Here is a 22,115-nt window from a genome sequence, read left to right as displayed (position 1 = left end):
TTAAAGCAGCCCTTACAGACTTGACGTTTGAAGAAGTAGCTTACTCGGCAAATGAAGAAGACCGGCTCCACTGACATAAACCCGATGTATAAACCAACACAGAAGGAGGAAACAGCAGAGAGTGGAGCGTAAAAGTGTTATTTCTGGCATTTGAAGGCCACCGTGGTTCCTTGACGTATTGGAGAAAAGGAGTAAGCACAAGAATGAGAGCCCTATATTTGCTGCACACGGACGTCTCACCATTAGATGTTACCAATACTTAGCAGTACAATAACACTAGCAAAAATGACAATAGTCACTTCTGGGTATTAGTCATCTCCATCGATTATCTTAACTGCTTCTCCTTTGAGAGTTGTAAGAGGAGCTGGCGCCAGTCCCAGCTGATATTCAGCTAAAAAGCTGGTCTAACAGCCTATCACAGAGCCAACATGTAATGAGTGACATCCTTCCACACTGACATACACACATACAGTCAATTTAGAGTTTCCTACCAACCATACCTCCCTATGCATGTCTTTGGGCTGTGGGAGGAAGCCAGAGAACCCACACAACAATGACAGACACAGGAAGAACATGCAAAAAGGCCCCAGTCACATCAGGATTTTAATCTAGAAGCTTCTTGCCGCTTGTGTTAACTGTTGCACCACTTTGCCCAGTGGACTTTGTATCTATTAATGAAAAGAGTGATTCTTTGATTCAACTTTGTAAAATCAAATCATGTAGAATCATGTATTGTCTGTTTTGATGCTGACACAAATATATAAAAGGTTAGATAAGCGTACAATGTTAAACAATGTCCTTTTAAGTATTTTAAATAAAATGTATGTTTTTGTACAGTTATATGCAGTAAATATACTTGCATGCATACATCTTCACAAAAATCGCAAAAGGGCATGAAATAATAACTTCAAATGAACATTATATGTGTCAACTTTGATTCCCTATCATCATATCTGCACAATGTTATTCTTAGGTACATTTCTGTGCCAAACAGCTCTCCTTTAACAATACCAAGTGACTTACAAGTTGCAAAGCTAGAAATATATTAAGAAGTCAGAAATATCAACACAGTTTGAAAAGTGCTAGGTAAGCCCAGGACAATGGGATATCTAGCACAACAACTGACTCTATAAATCATGTGAGGACTATCAATAAGCCATCAACTGCTTGAATGCTGCATATTTACATCCCCTCCCTGATGACATAATATTAAATGTTTACACAAAATCATTTTCAATGAGCAATGTCAGTAGGAAATGCCCAACTCTAAAGGTGGCTCACTATTTTTTCTACTGAATATATTATTTCGTGCAATTATGTCGTTATAATAATTCTAGTTTTAGAAAAGGGTAAATAACTCATCTGCCCGCTTACATGGCATTACATAACCCTGTTCATTAGGATGGCAAAGTGTTTATGGTCTGACTTTTACTCTGACAACACTGTCAAAGGTTTAGAAGCACAGACTCGAGACAAAAAAAGGGAGAAGAAGACCCTTTGAAATCTCACTCTTGTCTGACTATATCAGAGTGAAAGGCATAACTACCGGTGTAACTACCTGTGTTTTCATGCCTGCCTGTCTGACAGCCTGTCTAACCACTTTATTCGCCGTCTCTAACAAATAATATATACTAATTCCAGTACATCAACTCACTGAGCTGGTCACTCTTTGTAAAATAACTTGGTCCTCCTCTGCCACTATCACATATCTCTTGCTTCTGCCTGCAAGTTGCTGTAGAATAAAATTAATAATGTTAAATCCAAGCATTGACTAATATTATAGAGCAACGTGCTCTCTCACTCTCAAAGAAAAACAACAAGAACTCACTACAGTCGCAGTGGATTATGTTTACATCATATGAGGATCGCCTGTTATACATGTATACTAGAAAAAAATAAACAAAACAGCATTGTCTGATACAGACTAGGTCCCTGCTTTGAATAAAGGAGAACCGTTGCCGTGGAGATGAGGAACACATTAGGTCGCTCGGCAACAGGACATCGTGCAAAACCAGAGCCACTCCCATTTCTCACATTCTGCTTATATATCCATCTCTCCAGCATTATGTGAGGATGAGCTCTGACACCTGACCAACCCAGCCAATAAAAATTATTTTCACGTTTTAAAAGAGAAAAATGCAGACGTGTTTCAATGAAATGGTTAGAGCACTGCTATAACTTTCAGTGTGATCTTGAAACGTGGTAAACGGTAAAAGTTAAAATGCAGCTCTTGTACAACATCAGCTTGGGCTTTCAAACCCTCAACAAACGTATTCATAATAGCATCTGAAGCATGACAAGACAAGTGTTAATCTGTGCGTATTTATTTGACAATAAAACATCTCTTACCTTTGTTCTTGATTTGACTTTTGACTTGATTTTCTGTCGCCTTTTCAGTTTCTTCTTACTCAAAGCCTTTTTCCCCCTGAAAGTAACAAGCGATCACTTAGTATTGCGATACATACTAAAAGTTGCTTCATGTCCCCAAAGTCTTTGAGCAAACAGTCCCCGACTCTTTTACAGCTGCAACTAAAGATCATTTTCTTAAATCAATAGATTTCCCATTTACTTTCTAAATACTTCAATAAAATGTTGTATCTACAAAATGTGAAACTGTCAAAATGTAATTTTCTAGATACCAAGGTGACCTCTACAGTCTTGTTTTGTCATTGAACAGTAAAAAAAAAAGGAAAAAAGGTGCTCAATGTACTCTCATGCACAGAGAAACATGACATGACATATTAATTCATTAATATAGTTGCACATTAATTAATGAATCAATTAACTAATCATTTGACAATTGTCTACATATTATCCACATACACAACACATTCTTCTATCAGAAAAACAATGAATGGTTGGAGTGAGATGTCTGTTCAATATACAATGATTTATTTGAAGAAGATTAAGTTGTTCTTGTGTTGTCTGTTCGTATCTTTTTACTGATTAGTAAACAAATATACACATAAATAAATAAAATAAGGCTTTGTGCTGCTATGAAAATGCACTGACTTGCAAATCATTTTTGCAGGTTTAAGTCACGGCTTGCAAATGTTTTATTAGTCAACACAGGTCTGTTTTTTTTCTTCATTTAGGAGTCTTCCTGACCATTTCTTATAGATAACTTCAACTTCTGAGATATTCTGAGGTTGTTTTGCATATAAGCAGAAGGCCCATCCCTAAACCCTTAGCTTGTGTTTCTTGAAATACAAGCCATGTATTATGTAGTACGACGTATTGGCCTTGGGGAAGAACCCAGCTTCTTCTTCGTTTCACTTTACTGACTTGCTGGATTTAATTTGCATTAACGATTTACCAATATATGACTGAATCCAATCCCCCATATATTCCACACCACCACAAAACAGGAGTTTTCACCCACATAATAAGCAAGGTGCTAAAGCTTGAGTACATGCCACAATAACAATTGGATTGTGTTTCTCTTTTTGTCACATCAAACAACAAAATGTGAGCGGCAGCAGGAGTTGTGTTCACTGCCCATGCTTCACTGGCCCATACTTGAAGCAACTGTACTTGATGGGCTGAGAAAAACAAATCCAGGGAGGGAGGGAGGATGCTGCGACGACACAGCTACTTAGTCCACAACCTGACCGGCCAGAATGACGTAACTGTATTGACTGCAAATGAGTTCATCCACCTCCAAACACATGCTCTCTCGAAAAATGTCTGACATTACCAGGGGACAATATGAGGTTTCATCTCACAATTATCCTAGGTAAAGTCATTTCGATAACAATTGTTATTGTTATATTTGTAAAAGTCTACTATAAACTCTTAAAGTGGCTCTGTTTTGTACTCTATCTACAATTGGTTCATTAGTAAGTTCTTTTTTTTTTTGTAACATTCAGTTGTTTTGGTGATGGCAGTAATAGTGAAGTATTTCTGTAGCACTAGTAAAATCCATTTACTTGTATCACTTCCATATTTTCCCACTTTCCCACTAGTTTGAATGCACATTACTCCCTTATTTGAAGGAATGTTATCCAAGTAAACCTCGAGAATCAAGATGTTAACTTAAGCAGAGGAAAAACTGGTGCTTCTTCACGTATTTTGTGGTTTGCTAGCTTTCGTCTGCTTCTTCTTCTTTGGTGTTTAGCGGCGGTTGGCATTGCATGATATTGCATTAAAGCTTCCTTTCTTCCAGTGCCTTCCTTATTCCACTTGCTAACCATAACCTGACGCATTTGAACATAATGTGTGCACAGTTCAAATTATACATAAATAAATACTTATGTGGTTTATGTTGTACTGAAAGTAATAACGATGCGTGTTCGACGAACGAAATGAAAGCATTATGTTACACTGTTTACGTTCAGCCGAGTAGCAGCTACTTACTCATAACACATTGACAATCTGCTGCCATGATGACAGTTATCCAGCTAGCTTGTTTTTGGATTAACGCCTGTATAATTGTTAATTTCCATTCATAGTAATGGCAGTGAAACAACGTTTATATAATGTCGAGAGGGCAGCAGTACTGAAAATACCCCGCGTAGAGGGTTAACAAATGTTAGCTTAGCTGTCACGGATAAGCTAGGGAAGTCAAAGCCTAAATGCTATCTAGCAAGGTGGCCCTCTTTATGAAGTCGCACACTAACCATGCTTCAAAATGTGGGTTATGAGTATAGAAAACAATGGCCAATGTGATCGAGGTCAGACTGACTCATGAGCCATGAATATATATTTTACACGAATGCTGCTGGTGTTACGACGTATCGCCGAGCAAGGGTTAATGTTAGCTTAGCACAGTTAGCACCACAAATGACAGCCCTGCTTCTCACATTATCTGTATTAATTCACTTCTCACGCAAATCACACACCTTCCTTGATTTATCCCTTGCTCTTTGTCGTTGATTGCTGTAGTATAAATCCGTCTATATCGTTCTGCCAGCGCTCGTCCTGAGAGTAAAAGCTGGTACCGAGTCCGACAGTCCGACTGGGCTCCTGGTGCCGGACAAGAACCCATACCCGAACCAATGGTGGAGAGATCGGCTGCTGCTCCAGAAATGAGCCGGACACCCAGCCCCATCGACGGCGACGAGGAGGGTAGAATTCCACCACCAGCACCAGCACCGTTGGCGGCGGCGGCCGCTGCCGCAGCAGCAGCACACATCATCGTTTTGGAGAACAATGCATATATCACTCAAATAATATCACGGCTAGACGATATCTAGCCATCAGAAGGAATCCGCTTGTCATCAAAGCCGCCACATGTCACATCAATTGCCCGTCCCGAATTGCACAAATACCACAATTAGCATCCACACGGTGATTATGAGCGCAAATAGTAGCCAATCTGGTGGCGCAACTACGGTCTTCTGATCCAGCAGCAGCCACAGCGTCAATACGGTGCTCGTCGCCGGGACAATGTATCACGTCGAACCATAACACGATTTCTTGACAGATGACAAAAAACGGCGCCCGCTCATTTCCCCAAAAAAAATCCGCCCTAAAGTATCGTTGATTTCCTTCGCTCCTTGGTTATTTCTTGACCCCAGAGAGGCAGCACCCTCAGCAGGGCTGCCATCTTAGCTCCATCATCATCATCATCATCCTCCCCTCCCTGCCTGCCTGCCTGCCTGCCTGGCTCAGCGTTGCGTCGCTAGCATGCCGGGATATTTTCATACGACCAAACTGAGCTATGATTGATTTATCTAAACAATGACCTCTCACTGTGCTGCCAAAACTCATCTGGTGTGTGTAGTCATGTTAATTACAGACGTATGTCTGGGTGAAAGACGGTAAAACAAATAACGTGGGGTTGCTGCTTTGTAAACTGTGCACAGTTTGCACAATGTGGACATTTAAATTGCAGAGCCCCTCCCAGTTTGAGCTAAAATTGGCACACGGTGATGCTTAAAAACACCGATTAAATTATGTTCGAACACCATTAAGAGAAGCTGCCGGGAATAACGTTTACTGTTGTTTGTGCTCGTACTTCCTTGTCCAGTGACCACAGTGGATCAGATGATGTCCTTTGATCGTGCATTCATAAACATGCTTTTTTTTTTACAACTCAAATAATACAAGGTCTGCAGAAAACCATTGTGCTAATAGTTTGTTCCAGTTATTTTTATAGCAAAACTTGCAAACATACATTCAAAGCTAACATAATTACTGTGCTTATAGTCTCATATCAAAGAAAAATGATTTTAGTTGCTCAGTTGCAAAGAGCAATCATTCCCTCGACCTCAAAGTTAAAATGTTCAGGAAGAGAAGAGGTTGTGTGTGTGATGTGAACTACATGATTAAACGTTTTTTTATTCATTGTCCTCAGTATGATGAATTAAGAACACCTATACTGAAATGTGCTGGTGCAAATGATGATGAGAGTATTTACCTATGTGCCTAAAGCCTGGGAAAAAACATCAGTAAGGTTTGTTTAATATTATCTGTGATATATATTTATTCTACTTTGGCTCGACGGATTGTATCTTGTTTATAATGGTGTCTCGTAAGCTTATTTGACCTGGGCATATTTTTTATGCATGACATCATTCAAATAAATCAATTATTCTGTAATTCATCAGCATTTATTTTATTTTCTCTATTTTATATTTTAATGTTTTGTTATGTGCCTAATGCCATGATGCTATAACACAAAGCCTTACAATTGAATGATACACATATACTGGAGTGCATCAGTCATACATCATGCTGATTATAGGGACGGCAACATTTAATTTTCCAACTGACAAGGGTTCACAAGAGGCAGAAACTGCTAGGGCAGCCTGCAGGGGAATACTGTGTCATTGAAAGCCAGTGCAAAGGTGAGCAAAGAGAAAAGTGCAGATGCTATAGAAATAACACCAAATGTATTACATACTCATCAATTGTACATAAGATGTGACTTATGCGTGTCCTGTTTAAGCATGTACAGTGTTCAATAAGTAGAATGTCCTGATGCTTTACGTGTTCTCAAATTGAAATCTAATGTCATTATTTTAAGAAGTTGGTGCAAGTGTATGTAGATAAGATGTGCAGGAGAGAGAGGGAAGGAGAGAGAGAGAGAGAGAGAGAGAGAGAGAGAGAGAGAGAGAGAGAGAGAGAGAGAGAGAGAGAGAGAGAGAGAGAGAGAGAGAGAGACCTAGTGGTGCTTTATTGGCTGTAAGGCTTTGCAAAAGCCCAATGACAAGAGAGGGGTCGGTCCACAGTCTCTCCTCATAGCAACCCAGGAAGCATCTGCAGATTATCCTGCGCAGTATCACAGCCCTACCATGCATCACTGATGACAACTGAGTCTTCACAGCACAATTTACACGCATTAAACTGCAGAATTGTACAGTTGGATTGTCAGTTTGAAATAGTGTGTGGGTGTGTGGGGGGGGGGGGTGCTGGATAACAAACTGCAGATATATGTTATGTTATCGTGTTTTTTTATTCTTTTTATTTACATTCTTTCATATTTGAATAGTGCAAATAGCCCATGGATGCATACACTTACTAGCCACTATATTTATTTTTATTTTTTTATTTAAGTAAATAAAAAAATAAAAAAAAAATAAAAAAAAATAAAGGTGAAGTAAGTAGTTTATAGTGCCATCTAGAGGAGAGGCTGAAATTTACAACAAAGAACTGTTCCTCTGCTCACCCCCTCCCTTCCCTGAGCGCTACGGTGTCCTCAGCCGGTCAAATGTCGTCCTCGTCGTCTTTCTCCGTGTCAGCAGATGAGGTTCGTGAGGCGAGGGAGAGGGCGAGCTACCGCGGCCGTAGCAGACGAATGAATGAATGAATGAATGAATGAATGAATCGTTTATTTCGGGCATGACAAGTAATCAACATCTGCATCCATCAGCATTTACATTCATACACATGACCGAAAGGGACAGCGGGAGAAGCAAAGCTTATCTAGTCCTGAGTCTAGGCGAGGGAGAGGGCGGAGCTACCGCGGCCGTAGCAGACGAAGCGGAGAGAGTGGAGGCGGGACTTCAGCTACAAGTAAAGAGACGCTTGATTTGTTCTCTCGCGTTTGTCCTTACAGGCTCCGGTAGAAACATGGCGTCTCTCTGCTAACAGTGGCTATGCAACCGCGGCCCGCGACCATGTTATTTTACATGACTTTTTGAAACACTACGAAAATGAAACAAAAACTATTATACAGCGACTAGACAATGCAGGAGCACATAATATGTATAAAAAAGTGGATTTTGGGTTATATAAACCCATAAATACTACACATTGTCCCTTCAAATTACCTTTCTTGCATGGTTTAACACTTCAGGAGTCTGTAGAGTTGTTAAAAATTGTTTTCGATGAGTGACCGCTTCTGCCCCTTATTTTCAAGATAACGTTCACATCTTCACATCACATCTCGTCTGTGATTGGATGGTCGTTACACGGAAGTCCTGAGGGCTACCGTAACAAGTATATGCACCATAATTGTGCTGGATAACAAACTGCGGATATATATTATACCTCCTTTGCTTAGTGGGCTTTACATAGAAGGCTGCATCTTAACCCCTGCTTGTCTGCTTGCCACTATGCTGCATTTGGGATTAATTGTGGTTATTGTTGACGAGCAAGGTACTGGAACGCATGTAGAACGTCTCCATGTGGTCACGATTGTTCATGTAAAAAGTGCTCTATTGTTACTTATCCTTATAGATGTGTCACTCGCCACAGGGAAGTCCACATTCCTCTCATTCCGTAATCGTGACTAGGAGAGGTTCACTTATCAGTTTTGCGTCGTTACACCCCAGCATGCTATGCACCTGTCATACCTCTAATCATCCAAGACACAGCACTCCCAGTAACACAACGCACAGTCAATACATTAACACACAAACAACACGGCGTGCAAGGTTTTAGTCTAAACATCAAGCATTCCATGTAAACGTAGGACTGACTGTGTGTATATCCCATAGTAGTCTTTGGATGTCATTGGAGTTGGCTCAATATTACTATACGTGGTGTTAAAAATTCAACGTCAATGTTGTGTTGCGAGACCTGCCAATGCATCGGTACTCACCTCAGACATTATGACATTCGTGAAACCGCAACAAGACCTTTGACCTGAGAGAGAAAATGATGTTGAAACCACCTTATCTGTCAGTACGTTTATTAGCACGTGTGTAAAAGTCCACTGTTCGCCAGCCACTGTCTTGAAAAGTCAGCTAAAATGCAAGGTAACACTTTTATAGTTTATATAGTATTATATATTATTATTAGTATACTAGTGTACTATTAGTATCATCAGAATGTATTTGCATTATGCATTATGTTCAATGGTGTCTCGAAAAATCTTCCATCATATTTACGAACTAAGTCAAAGAAGATAAAGACAAGAAAGCAACCCCACTGCATTTTTGCTTCCTTGACACCTAAGTTGAATTTCAGGTCCTTCAGCACCGCACCCAAAATCCTTTTTTTGAGAGAGCAGAGTAGTAATAATATGTGAATGGTGACGACAGAGAAAAATCTCAAGTGCAAGGGAGAGTCAGAGAAAGAGAGAACGTAGTCTTTGATTGTTATGTGAAGCCACACCTTCGGGTGGCAGTGAAATCTCCTCCCTCAGCGTTAAAGCTCAAGGAGTGACGGGGTGTGATTGCATACCGCTGGTTGATAGACAGGTGTCCAGACGTGAACTCTGTTGTCCTTGTTTTCGGCTGTGGATTCAGTGGAGGTACGTAAACCTGTCTTTTTTCAGTCTCTTTTTTTTGCTTGTGATTACGATAATGTGATAGTGTTCTTTGAAAAATGTTGATCATTTTATCTCTGATAGTTTGAGACAGTTCTTGACTGATGGCTACTGAATAAGCACATTAAAAAACAAACGATGGTCAATATGAATATGGAAATGCATGTCTTACGAATGCACTAATAGAGATACACATAACACTAGGATTTCCTGTCCAAACTTGCATTTTGCTTAAATGACTAGATATCGACTGATGTTTGCTATATAAATTGTTTTATTTCAAACTTTTGATTCTACTCGAACTGTCTTTTAAATGTTTTAAAAATATATATATGTTTTGTTATTTTTTGCCTTGATGATGAATGCCTTTAAATGTTGAATGCAACTCTGTGATTGTCAGGGACAGACACTTTTACTTTTTCCAAAATCACTGTCAGACGCAATATTTCAGAAATCTCCAGGAAAATTCATGTTTTGTTTCTTTAATGTAAGATATACACTACCGTTCAAAAGTTTGGAGTCACCTACACAATTTTGTTTATCTTTTCCATTAAAACTCACACTTTTATGCATCAAAACTGCAATAGAAAATATAGTCAAGACATTAACAAGATCAGAAATAATGATTTTTATTCGATATAATCATTTTGCCCTTCAAACTTTGCTTTGGTCAAAGAACCAGCAAAACTGTTTTCAGCTGTGCTAACAAGGGTTTTCTAATCGTAGCCTCTAGACACCTATGTACATATTGCATTAAAAACCAGTCATTTACCACATTAACAATGAGGAGTTTTTAACAATTAACAAGAGTATTTTTGATTCGATTTAATGTTATATTCACTGACAAAAAGTGCTTTTCCTTCAAAAATAAGGACATTTCTAAGTGACCCCAAACTTTTGAACAGTAGTGTATGTGTTTCACAGGAGCCAGTCTTACATTAGTTAGTTTGATTTGAACTTAACTGCAAATGCAAGTAGTCAAATAGTGAACTGAGCTTGTAATAATTTGGATAAATGCTTAATTTGCAGTTCCTTTATTTTTCACAACATTGTAAATGTCCTCCTTCGGGCTTTAGATGTGAAAGTATTTATTCTGGCGTGTGCAGATAGTCAAATGCGCTCGATCTTTACGATCACTCAGTTAATGGCATGTTACAGGTTCGCTGACAATGGTGTGTTTGAAGAAGGTGTGTAATGGCAGGGGCGGAGGGTGGGGGGTGGGGGTGGGGGGTTGTCCTCATGTGGGTTCGGATCTGGACAAACCAGTTTGAGGCCCAATCAGCAGGTATGGGGTTGAGCAGAGTTGAAATGCGGCGACAAGCCCGACTTGACAGAAACTAAAATGTCGACATTGAATCAAAAATGAAGAGAGAAACACTTGTGATTAAAAGCAGTTTACACACTGACAGTGATCCCTGGTTAAACTCCAACACAGAACTGGAACTGCACTGTGTATCAAAGGTCTCAGTCCACAACACCACCTAGTGGACAATCTACTGTATAGTTTCGTACTGCAATGAATTCCTCTCTTGTTCTTTTACACCTGCAGGTGAAGTTACAAAATGAGCAGGTATTCATACTCCTCCAGTAAGTACTGAAGACTATCCAAATATTAAATAATAATAATAAATACATAATTATCCCTAGAACTGTGATATTAACAGCTGGTTTACCTCAAAAAGTATTGCAAGTTGTGTTTATTGGTTTATCTGCAATCCAGGCTTTTGAAAATAATTTTTTCTGTTTTCTTTGAAGAATGTTAATTTGAAGGTGTTTTGAGAGGAGCTATTCATTTTAGTCCAGTGGGATGTTTTCTTTTCTTACAGCACAAGTTCAGTAAACTCTGACCAGGAAAAGCTAAAAACTCAAAATAAAAATAAATAGTTTCTTCTCCGCCCGATTGCATTTATTTCATTATAAACAGGAGCAGCTAACCTAAAATAACATTCTGTCATACTTATAATGTACTACTCAATGTAGATATCTGACATGACACGAATGTATCATTCAATTTTAAGGCGGAAAATACAATTTTAATACACCTCGAATCAGCATCCAAGTATCATTATTCAGTTGAACTGTGACAAAAGCACATCATCCCAGCCCTAATCTACATGTGTTCACAATAGTCAATACATTAAATCAACAACCAGGCTCATGGCTTCCTTGACTTGTGTCTGCAGAGACCACCAGCTCCACTCTGCCGGTCGACCACAGGAAGTCAACGAGTCTCCTGAAAGACAGCAGCTGGATCAAAAGAAATGACGAGGAGGATGAAGATGTTGAGTGAGTTTTTTTTTTTGGTTGTTTTAAACAAAAACAGTTGAAACACAGAAACCCCAGACCCAATATTCCACTATAAGGACAATATAAAGCCACAGTTAAATGATAGTGTAAGTGACTTAACTTCTTACCTTTCTTCCTCTTTCAGCCGAGACCCAAACTTCGGCAGATCTGTTCTGAGCCAATACAAAACTGGTGATGTTGTAACCAGGTAAAGCTCATGTTTTTTGTTTTTTTTTATCTGCACCTCAAAGAAATGACAAAATAATGCAAAGTGATGGTTTACTGTGGAGAATGGGTGTGGTGCAGATGATAATAAGAGTCATTAATAATTTCATTTAACACATTGTATTGTATTTGCTCATAGTTCTGAGGGTGAAGAAACAAAAACCACCACAACCATAAGCAAAACTTCGTCTGTGCATGCACTCTCTAAGAGGTATCGTTTATATAAATCTAGTGGTATATTTTTACTAATACAACAATCTATACTATAGTATTTTTAAACATCATGCAAGTAGTTAATAACATAATTTGTGATTTTGGTTTTGGCAGATTCAGTGGACAATATGATACGCCGAGTAGCAGGTCAGTGTAGTGTGCCAACAGTATTTTACTTTTTCGAACCATCTTTGCCATGTGTACAAGTGCATGTTTCGGAGTTGTTTTTTCATTCAAACGAAAACTTTCACCAGCATATCTTAAAAGATAAGGAAATACACAACATCGCGATTTAAGACATAGTTTATATTCTCTCCAATCCTTTCACTCCTGTGATTTAACAATACCTCTCTTCTAGTAGCAGCACCCTGCCTTCCAGCAGGAGCTCTTCCACCTACACCAGAAGGTATCGTTGCATGATAGCACAAATTGTAGCGCAATGCCTAGTGATTTGTTTTGGTGACGAAATAATCTGAATAATCCAAATCTCTGTTGCAGCACATATTCAAGCCTGAAGGCTGATTCTCCCACGTATGTAAAGCTCCACGTATTACACAAACCCCCACAGAAAAGCAATTAGCTCTTATGTGTAACTTTGTGTTTTATCATATCAATACAGTACCAGGACATCTGTCAGCGAGGACCCGAACTCAAGGTACACAAAGAAAATACTTGAAGCCAAACCGTAAAACATTAGCACGGTGAAGCGTTTACATAACTTCTGTTTGACTTCTCCTTCAGCACCACAACCACTACTTTCTCCAAGGATGGAAATACCACTGAAACTACCACCATCACCACCACCCAAAGTCTGAGGTAAAAAAAAACAAGTCTTTTTCATCAACATGTGCAGTATCATCATTGGGTTTGTATCAGATTGATAATAAAAGTTTGTTTTTTTGCATATCTTCTGGGATTAGATCCCCCACCAAGACTGATGCCTTCAGTGAACGTGTCTTGTCAAGCAAAGGGTAAAAAAACTATTGTGGACTTTTGTGAAATTGATGCACACATTCCAGTGCAAAGAAACAACTGTATTTAATGTACAGCCCTATAAGAAGAATATATTTTTTTCATGCAGGTACTCAAGTTACTCACCTAGCAGAACAACGAAAGTGACTGAAACAACCATTTCCAGCAACGAGTATGATATTTCACCCCGTGTTAGAAAGTTGCCACCAAATATCAGAAGAATTTCCGAATAAAATGAATCACCTACTGTACACTTAAATATGTTTTTGATCCATTTCTTTGCAGTGCAGAGGACAAACTTTTTGACACCCTCATCCCCTCATCCATCAGGGGTGATTATTCACCTACAGACAGGTGATATCTTCACACGTTGAACAGAGAAAAGTATGTTACTGATCGTAGTGCTAGGACATCAATGCTTATATTCAGGGTATTTTTTGTTTCTTTACAGTAGAAGATCCTACTCTACTGAGACTGTGACAGTGCGAAGCAGCAGTGATGTCAAGTGAGTTCCATAAATGACTCTGACATGTCAGACCTCGCAACTACATGTTAATTAATTAACACATAATTTATCCTCTGCAGTGCTGAGAAAAATCTCTACGATACACTCATTCCCAAGGCGATCAAAGATGATGACGCAGAAAGGTAATGTTTGCAAGCTCTATTAAAACCTGCAAGGTGGCCTTAATTCACCAAACATTACTTAAAGTGTATCACAGCATATACAAGAGCAATATAAACAGTTTGCTATAAATGTTTAGTTTGGAATTGTTGTTGTTTGAAAATGCACATTGAAAATATACATGTATTTGCTTCACTGCAGCAAAACAACTGTCACCAGTAGTGAATGGAGAAAAAGCAGCACTAGTGGGTGAGTTACAGCAGCCGGAAAACAACATCTGCACAATCACTGTGACATTAAATACCAGGAAATAAGATGAAAGCCTTCTCTATTCTTATAATCCTCTCTCTTTTTTTCTCAGAGATACTACTAAAACTACACGCACCACAAGGACTTCCTCTTCGTAAGATTAACCTTTTACCAATCTTTTTTTAAGTACTATAATACTTAAAATAGTGTGTGCGTGTATAAGTCCTGTAATTTGTTTCACTGTATTTTGTATTATGTGTTTTTTGTTCAAGGAAAATGAGATGATTCATCTCAAGGGGCTATCCTGAATAAATAAATACAAATTCAAAATTCCACTATAATGATTGCTCTCGTTATCCCCAGTATTCTAAGAATGATACTCTTTTTTACAGAGCTGAGGATGGACTGTATGACTCCCTCTTGCCCATGGGCATTAAATCTCCTACCAGGTGAGATTCCTCAGTAAATAACCTTTCACAAAACAGTCATGACAGGTGAGAGTGAGTGCAACTGGAATTGTTTGTCATTGCCACAGTACCTCAAGTGTCTTCAAGACTGACAGTGTCACAGTGGACAGCAGCAGAGGGTGATTCTTTAGAAAGACACGACTAAGAATGTGCTTGATCTTCTTTCAACATATTTATCTCAGTTTTCTTTTGTCTTTAGAGACCTGAGTCCAACTGTGACATCACCGTCCTACAGCAGCAGAATCAACAGGTAAACACGTTCATTCTGAGCTAGCAATAAGTCAAGAAGGTAAAATTAATTACAGTTGATAGTTTAAATCAGGGGTTCTCAAAGTTTTGATACCTGAGGGCCAATTTAGGAACCCAACATTGGACTGAGGGCCGCCAAAAGGAAAAAAAAAGGAAAAAAAACAGAAATAAATCCCATTTGTACTTATTTTAATGACAAGATTGCAGTTCTACAGTTTAGCTTTAAGTAATTTAAGCATTAATATAATAACGCTTTATAATTTACAGAGTAATTACCCAGTATTTTGGCAATTGTTCTTACCTTCTAATTACAGGTTAATACCAAGTAACACATTTGTGTTACCATATATTTACTGGGTAAATAGCTAGTAATTGGGGGCTGTAGCTACCTGCTTATTACCAGCTTATAACCCAATAATACACTAAAATTCACCATATAGAAACCAGGTAAATAGCCAGTATTGTTGTTTACACTTATTGGTCTGTATCCAGTAATGTCCAATAAACGTTTAACAAGCTTAGTAGCTCCTGGATTAAAACTATCAACTGTAATTCATTGGCCCCCGGGCCGCACTTTGAGAACCGATGGTTCAAATCCAGGAGCTACTTAGCTTGTTAAATGTTTATTGGACATTACTGGATACAGACCAATAAGTGTAAACTGTACAACTGTAATCTGGTCATTAAAATTATTACAAATGGGATTTATTTCTGGGGTTTTTTCCCTTTTTTTTTCATTTGGCGGCCCTCAGTCCACCGTTGGGTTCCTAAATTGGCCCTCAGGTATCAACACCTTGAGAACCCCTGATATACAGCCTTTTAATTTGTTCCTCTTTTTGAAATCTTAGAATGATATGATTTGATGATGCTGTCCGAACAGGAGCAGGAAAAAATCCTTTAGTCTCACCATCAGAATGTATGATTGAGAACAATAAACATGCAGCAACAGTAAATAAATATTACATAGAAAGTCTCTCAGTGTTGCTCATCATCAGTACATCCATTAATGCATTCATTTATTCATTGTCTAACACAGGGTTTCTCACTCCTGGTCCTGGGAAGCCACTGTCCTGCATATTTTAAGTGTTTCCCTGCTCCAACACTCCTGATTCAAATAAACGGGTCGTTATCAGGCTTCAGCAGAGCTTACTGACGAGCTGACCGTTTGAATCAGGTGTGTTTGAGCAGGGAAACGTGAAATATGCAGGACTGTTGCTCCCCAGGACCAGGAGTGAGAAACCCTGGTCTAACATAGGACAAAATATAGACATAGACCCTGGACAGGTCACCAGTCAATCACAGGCCCTATCATTATATTCATGCCCATAATATTCAGGCAACACAGTCAGTTTATCACAGTCACTGCATTGGGATCAAAAGAGCCGTTATAAATCTTTATCTTCATCTTTGTTATGTAAAATATTTCTGAGATGGTTATTAAAAAGTGAATGAAAACATGTTTCTGCTGTAAAAGCTGGCTTTAAAAAAAAAATCCTAACTGTGAAAAGTTAATAAAATTCACAATGTGAAGAAAACAGCAAGACAAACGAAAACAAACTCTCCCTTTCTATATTTTATGCCATAATAATCAAATATTAAAAAGGTAATAATAATACTAGTAATAAGCAGCATTGAAAACAGCTAAAGCCGAGAAGGCTGCTGAAAAACACTTGACTATTTTCACCTATTTTATCACAATAACATATGTATATATAAATATAATAATAATAATAATAATATAGAATATTCTTCTTCACCAATCTGAGAAACTATTTAATTTCCTCTCATGAGAACAAGATATTATGTGATGGATGATTAGTTATTACGTCAGCAAAAATCAAATCAAAACAGGAATCTTTTAGAAGTATTTATTGGACTCCACTAGGGGGCAGATTTCACCATTTATCATTACAAAGGTTTTCAAGACCTTTTCAAACGTTTTAAAACCTCACTTCTACTGCCTGAAGTGTAACTCAGATGAATTCAGATTTATATATATATATATATACGTATATATATATATATATATGAACATCCAGGTTGTAATTACCTCATTGCTATGCTTTATCAATGCACAGGTACAGCAGCTCATACGGTGATGATTCTCCCACCACCCTCACCACCTCTTACAGCATCAGCTCCAAGCCCAGGTACACATTTGAACGCTTTCATTATCTCTGACAGAACTGTTATACGCTGGATGGGAAGGGTTTTAATATGCTCTGTTTTTGCACACACACAGTGAGGACTACAGCAGTGATCGCAAATCCTACTCTTACTCCAGGTAAGGCGTTGAATAATTGTGGATTTCGGTCTGTGTTTTTTTTATATATATAATGTATAGCTATGAATGAAATAGCACCAGTTTCTGTACTTCGTCATTGTACGATAGCAGCAGATATGAGGGTTTTTTTGAGTTGATGTGTGCATGCATTATATGAAATTAAAAGACGACTCCAGCTGATAAATGTAACTCTAACAGCAGGACAGATGACAATATGGGAGACTCAGTCTACTCTACTAGATCATCCTCCACCAAGAGTGTGTATACACCTCCTGAGCGGTAAGAAAAGTTTTTTTTTTTTTTAACTCCTACATGCAGTAAAAAAAAAAAACATGGTGGTGCTAAATGAAAAGTTTCTCTGAGGTTTGTGCAGTTAATCCTGCACAGACTTCACCCTGAAGAGAATAGATGGCCAAGAATAAACCAAATGTCATGGAAACATGCATCCAACATTTATTGACACAGTTCACTCCAAGTCAAAAGTGTCACCCTCAGAGTGGTGCTGGAGGAGAAGTCAGGTAATCATCATAAAAACTGAGATTTCTTATCTTAAGTCAGTTCGTCGAGTGATTTGAAAGCCAAACTACATCAACCAGCACAAAACATTTATATCAGTGATCACCACATTTAGTAGGACATTTGGGGATCATGTAGTGACTGTACAACATTGAGTATTATCTCAGGTATTAAGTCTTTACAAGCATTTTTTTTAACCAAATATTACATAATATATTAGATGTTGGGATGCCAAACTAGAACTGGGGCCAAGAATGACTATATAGTATATACAGTACACTTAAGGCTTCATTAACTTCTGCCCCGTACAGGACGGTGCTTGAGAGAGACCTGTGCTCTTCCTGCCGTAAGCCCTTCACTGCTGATGCCAAGATGGTTCTGGATGACATGAGGATCAACTGCCACGCTAACTGCTTCAAAGTGAGCAGATTACTTTTGTCCAGTGTGTAATATTATGAAGGTTATTGGTTATTTAAGTGTTTTTCATAGCCTGCAAATGAGCCCTTTGTATGTATTCTAGATAAGGGCCTTTTCTTTCCAAAGGCCACCATGTTGCCTAGTTCTATTGCAGCCTAAATGGACAATTAACTCAGATTTTGCGTTTGCCATCTGTTCTACTATCTATCTTCAGCGTCAGAATTAGATTTTAAAATACTCGTTATTTCAGGTGAAAACTTATCTAATATTGGGAGCTGGTGACCTAGTATCAGATGAGTGTTTGTTTAAACCACATTATTACCTAATTAGGCTTCTGCTCAAGGACAGAAATTCGATGACATTAACAATGGCCCAGTTTTACCCAAGTGGCAACAGTTCATGGCATAACCCATAAGAATCTGAACTCCCTGTGCCATGTTGATGTTATGCAACCAGAAGTTCAGGGGCATCACCGGCAACCAGGTTCCTATTGGACAATACTAGCTGTCAATCACACTGGTGTCCCGTCCCAAATGTATTTTACATCAGAACATAATTTACAAAATCAAGACCATGTTCTATTAAAAAGACAAAAAAAAAAAAAAAGTTAGCCTTTTTTCCATGGATTTCCATTCAAGTGAAGCTCTTTTTGCAACCAGTGAAAACGCCCCCTAAATTACAATTTCCTGGTTGGCTTCAGAAGGGACCCAGAAGACTACGTCCACGTTTTAAATATGGTCTATGGGTTTATCTGAGGCCTTGTTTAGATTGCAGCCCAAATTAGATTTTGAGCAGATTGTGTCCAGCTTGATTCAGCTAAAAAAAATACAAAAGATCTGATTTTTCCAAAGCTGATTCAAACCACATACGCAGGTGGTTTTGAATGGGATTCTGATCTGACTTTTACAGAACCGTTTCAATCTAAACATCAGGAGCTCAAAGTGTTATCTGAGTCACTCACAGCACGACTCAAATGACAGCAACAATGGTGTAGATCTGGAGAGACGGAAGTTAATTGGACACAGTAGAAGACCGTAACGGACACAGATTTTTGTCCTCCATTTTGATTATTTTGTTTAGACTACTTGTTTTTCTAAATTGTGGCCTATAACTACAGAAATCCACGTGGAAGACTAGACTAGACAATGTCAATATGGACACACTGTCCATATATTGTCTAAACAAGGCCTAAGTGTCCAAGTCAGCTTTGACAACCTGACTGTGAACACAGAGGCAACTTCATTTTGACAAGTCACAGTTAGAAAATCCCAGGTGTAATTCATCAAATTAATGACAGCTAATATATATATATATATATATATTGGGGCTGTCAAAAGATTAACATTTTTAATCAGATTAATCACAGGGTAGCTGTGGATTAATCACGATTAATTACCATTCGTAAATAGGCAAAAAAAAATCGAATTTTCTCTTTATATTGTTGTAGGAATGGAGAGATAAATAAAGTATGTGAAAATATTAATGTAAAGAACAATAAAATACTATAAATAACTTAACTTAAACCTATACAAACTTAGTAAAAAATAAACATTACATTGTAAAAAAAAAAAACACATTATAAGACAATAGAAATAAATAGAAAAAATAAAATGCTGTAAATAACTCTTTTTTTTAAACTATACATAGCACTGTAAATAACTCACATTATAAACAAAATATAAAGTATAGAAGTTAAATAGTTTTCTTACTAAACTCACAGCAGGAAATTCCTCATCAGCACTTTGAAGCACCTGCTTCTGCTAGTTAGCATTAGCATCAGCTAGCATTCTGACGCTAACGTTAGCTGCTGTCTGTGTCCCCGTTAGTTAGACAGTGACTGTTAATGTTATGATTATATCATTATCTGCGCCAGTAGCGTCACTTACAACTGTGTGTCTTTCTTTCTCTTTTCTTCCTCCTCTCTTTTTTCTTCCTCTTCTAATTTCCTGATTGATAACTCCTCTTCATTTTCCTTCAGCTTCACACGGGTTAACGTGAGGAGACGTGGGACCTCTTTAGGGAGGTTTACTACTGAGATGTCATTGCAAATCAACCATTGTTGTTTAAGGGAGACGGTGATGCAGCTGCTCACTGATGCATTTAGGCTCCGAGTGTCGGGAGCCCCCCCTATCGGCTCGGGGCCCCAAGTAGTTGCCCGCCGCTTTGCCTGTTCATAAACTGCACGTCTACCCGTAGCGCGATGAAAGCGAGGAAGTGCGTTAATGCGTTAAAAAAATTAACGCGTTCATTCCACAAATTAATCACCCTGCGTTAATTTTGACAGCCCTAATATGTATATATCTTCCTCATTTGCACACCGTCCTGATTGAACTGAGCCATCGTTAATGTCACAGTCACACTTGTGCTTGTCCTGCTAAAAATGTGTCCAAATTGCTGAGAAACTCCACATTATAACTTACACCCGAGCAAAGAGCTAATCAGCTGCATAGAAATCACCCGAGAAGGTGTTCACACGACTATTTGCATTGCTTTTGAAATGGCTGACAATTGAACTCAAATTATGCAGTATTTGCGGAAGAGTGTTTAGTCAAATTCTGCAATAATCAAGATATATAACGTGGAGCTGTGCAGCTGCCTTGTTCAGCGTGTCCCTCTTTTCCTCACGCGTTTTGTTTGTGTTCAAACAGTGCGAGGTGTGCAACTGCAGTCTGGGTCATCTGAAAGCTGGGGACATCATGTGGATCTACAAACGCATGGTGCACTGTGAGAACTGCTTCGAGGTCACCAGAGGTAAAGGAAAAACAACACGTCACGTCATCGATGTACTTATATCCTTGTAAACACCTAGACTTTGACAGAAAATGTTTCCCTTTTCCCTAACCTTTGCAGATAAGTGGCGACGCTGAGTTTCCCCCCGAAACTTCCCACGGAGATACAGCAATAATGATCAAAGATAAAAATGAATAACAGTTAATAAGCATGTTTTTGGGGTGGCACTGATTCTCCTCTATTTAAGTTTTAACAAGCTGGGGGATATTAATCTGGGTGTTTTGGTAAATGCCAGTTGCATTACAGGTATAACTTTTTTGAGTGGCACCAACTATTGGCGCTTTGTAACTGTGTTGTATTTACTCTATCATAGGAGGGAGATAGTATTTCTGATAGTATACTGCTTGAAAGGAGACTTTTGTGTGATATATTGAAAAGAGATTGGAATATTTAGGGCCGGGGGCTTTTTCTGTGTGCAATAAACATCTTTATCTAAATGTTTTTTGCCATATGACATTTTTTAGGAATATTTCTCTTTTATGAATTAAAGTCAATATAAAGTTGGTGATATGCATAAGGATGAATGACATTTTACACAGGGTTCAAGTATAATGTCCAACATCCGTGCGCACAACATTGTATTCAGTAAAGAGCCTGTACATGGCACCAGTTGTGCACTTTGAATATCAGAAATGTTAGTTGCAGTGGTAAAGTACTGATATTGGTGCATCCCTACAAGTTACTTTTATGATTACTTGAAATGTAACCTTAGTGGAGAGACGTGTGACCCTGAGGGAAACTGATCATAAGAAAACTGGCTCATCTATTGGTTAATGCAGGGCAACTTCTGTTTCCGCCACATAAGAGCAAAACATGGCGCTGCATCAAATCCTATCAGTCTTTGTTTTATGCAAACAAACACATATACACTGCACTTGTGTTTTTGTTGTGTTTACCCACAATGCCCTGCGTCGTAGTCCGCTTTGGTTCAATTGGAGCAAACTGAGACCCACGCTTTAGGCAGACCAGAGTTCGCTTCTTTTGTGCAAACTTTTTTTTGGTTCAGTTGCACATTCACACACCTCTCCAAACAAACATGAACTTTCCAAGCAAACAAACTAGGATTTGATGAAGATGGGCTGGTGTGACTGCACCCCGAGTTCTTTCTCCATCTCATGCACTGTTTCGATTTATTGTATATTCACAATAAAGTATATATATATA

At 38.5% G+C, this 22,115-nt stretch overlaps 2 protein-coding genes across 2 annotated transcripts in view; one reads left to right on the top strand and one right to left on the bottom strand.

Annotated features, from left to right (window-relative positions):
* mycbp2 (MYC binding protein 2) overlaps nt 1–5,274 on the bottom strand; it is a 53,507-nt gene extending 48,233 nt beyond the window's left edge. The window contains exons 1-2 of the mRNA XM_083890073.1: nt 4,842–5,274; nt 2,350–2,425 (exon numbers count right to left, since the gene is read on the bottom strand). Of these exons, the coding sequence (XP_083746199.1) occupies nt 2,350–2,425; nt 4,842–5,137 (372 nt within the window). The 5' untranslated portion in view covers nt 5,138–5,274. The remainder of the gene's footprint in view (nt 1–2,349; nt 2,426–4,841) is intronic.
* Nucleotides 5,275–11,213: 5,939 nt separating this feature from the next.
* scel (sciellin) lies at nt 11,214–21,346 on the top strand. Its single transcript, XM_083889747.1, has 15 exons — nt 11,214–11,245; nt 11,842–11,944; nt 12,090–12,152; nt 12,497–12,529; nt 12,741–12,788; nt 13,002–13,037; nt 13,124–13,191; nt 14,621–14,677; nt 14,831–14,945; nt 17,023–17,094; nt 17,187–17,228; nt 17,427–17,507; nt 18,056–18,164; nt 20,810–20,912; nt 21,012–21,346. Exons 1-15 carry the CDS (start codon nt 11,221–11,223, stop codon nt 21,026–21,028), a joined length of 972 nt encoding a protein of 323 aa, XP_083745873.1. The 5' UTR covers nt 11,214–11,220; the 3' UTR covers nt 21,029–21,346.
* Nucleotides 21,347–22,115: the final 769 nt, after the last annotated feature.

The sequence above is a fragment of the Microchirus variegatus genome, assembly GCF_963457635.1.
Source record: "Microchirus variegatus genome assembly, chromosome: 5".
In the NCBI taxonomy this organism is placed as follows: Eukaryota; Metazoa; Chordata; class Actinopteri; order Pleuronectiformes; family Soleidae; genus Microchirus; species Microchirus variegatus.
This window is presented reverse-complemented; position numbering and strand designations above follow the sequence as displayed.

Excerpts from the sequence above, each read along its gene's own strand:
- scel (XM_083889747.1), top strand. The coding sequence starts at position 11,221 with ATGAGCAGGTATTCATACTCCTCCA. Across the intron at positions 11,246-11,841 it reads CAGGTATTCATACTCCTCCA|AGACCACCAGCTCCACTCTG; the intron begins GTAAGTACTGAA and ends TTGTGTCTGCAG. Across the intron at positions 12,789-13,001 it reads TCTTCCACCTACACCAGAAG|TACCAGGACATCTGTCAGCG; the intron begins GTATCGTTGCAT and ends ATATCAATACAG.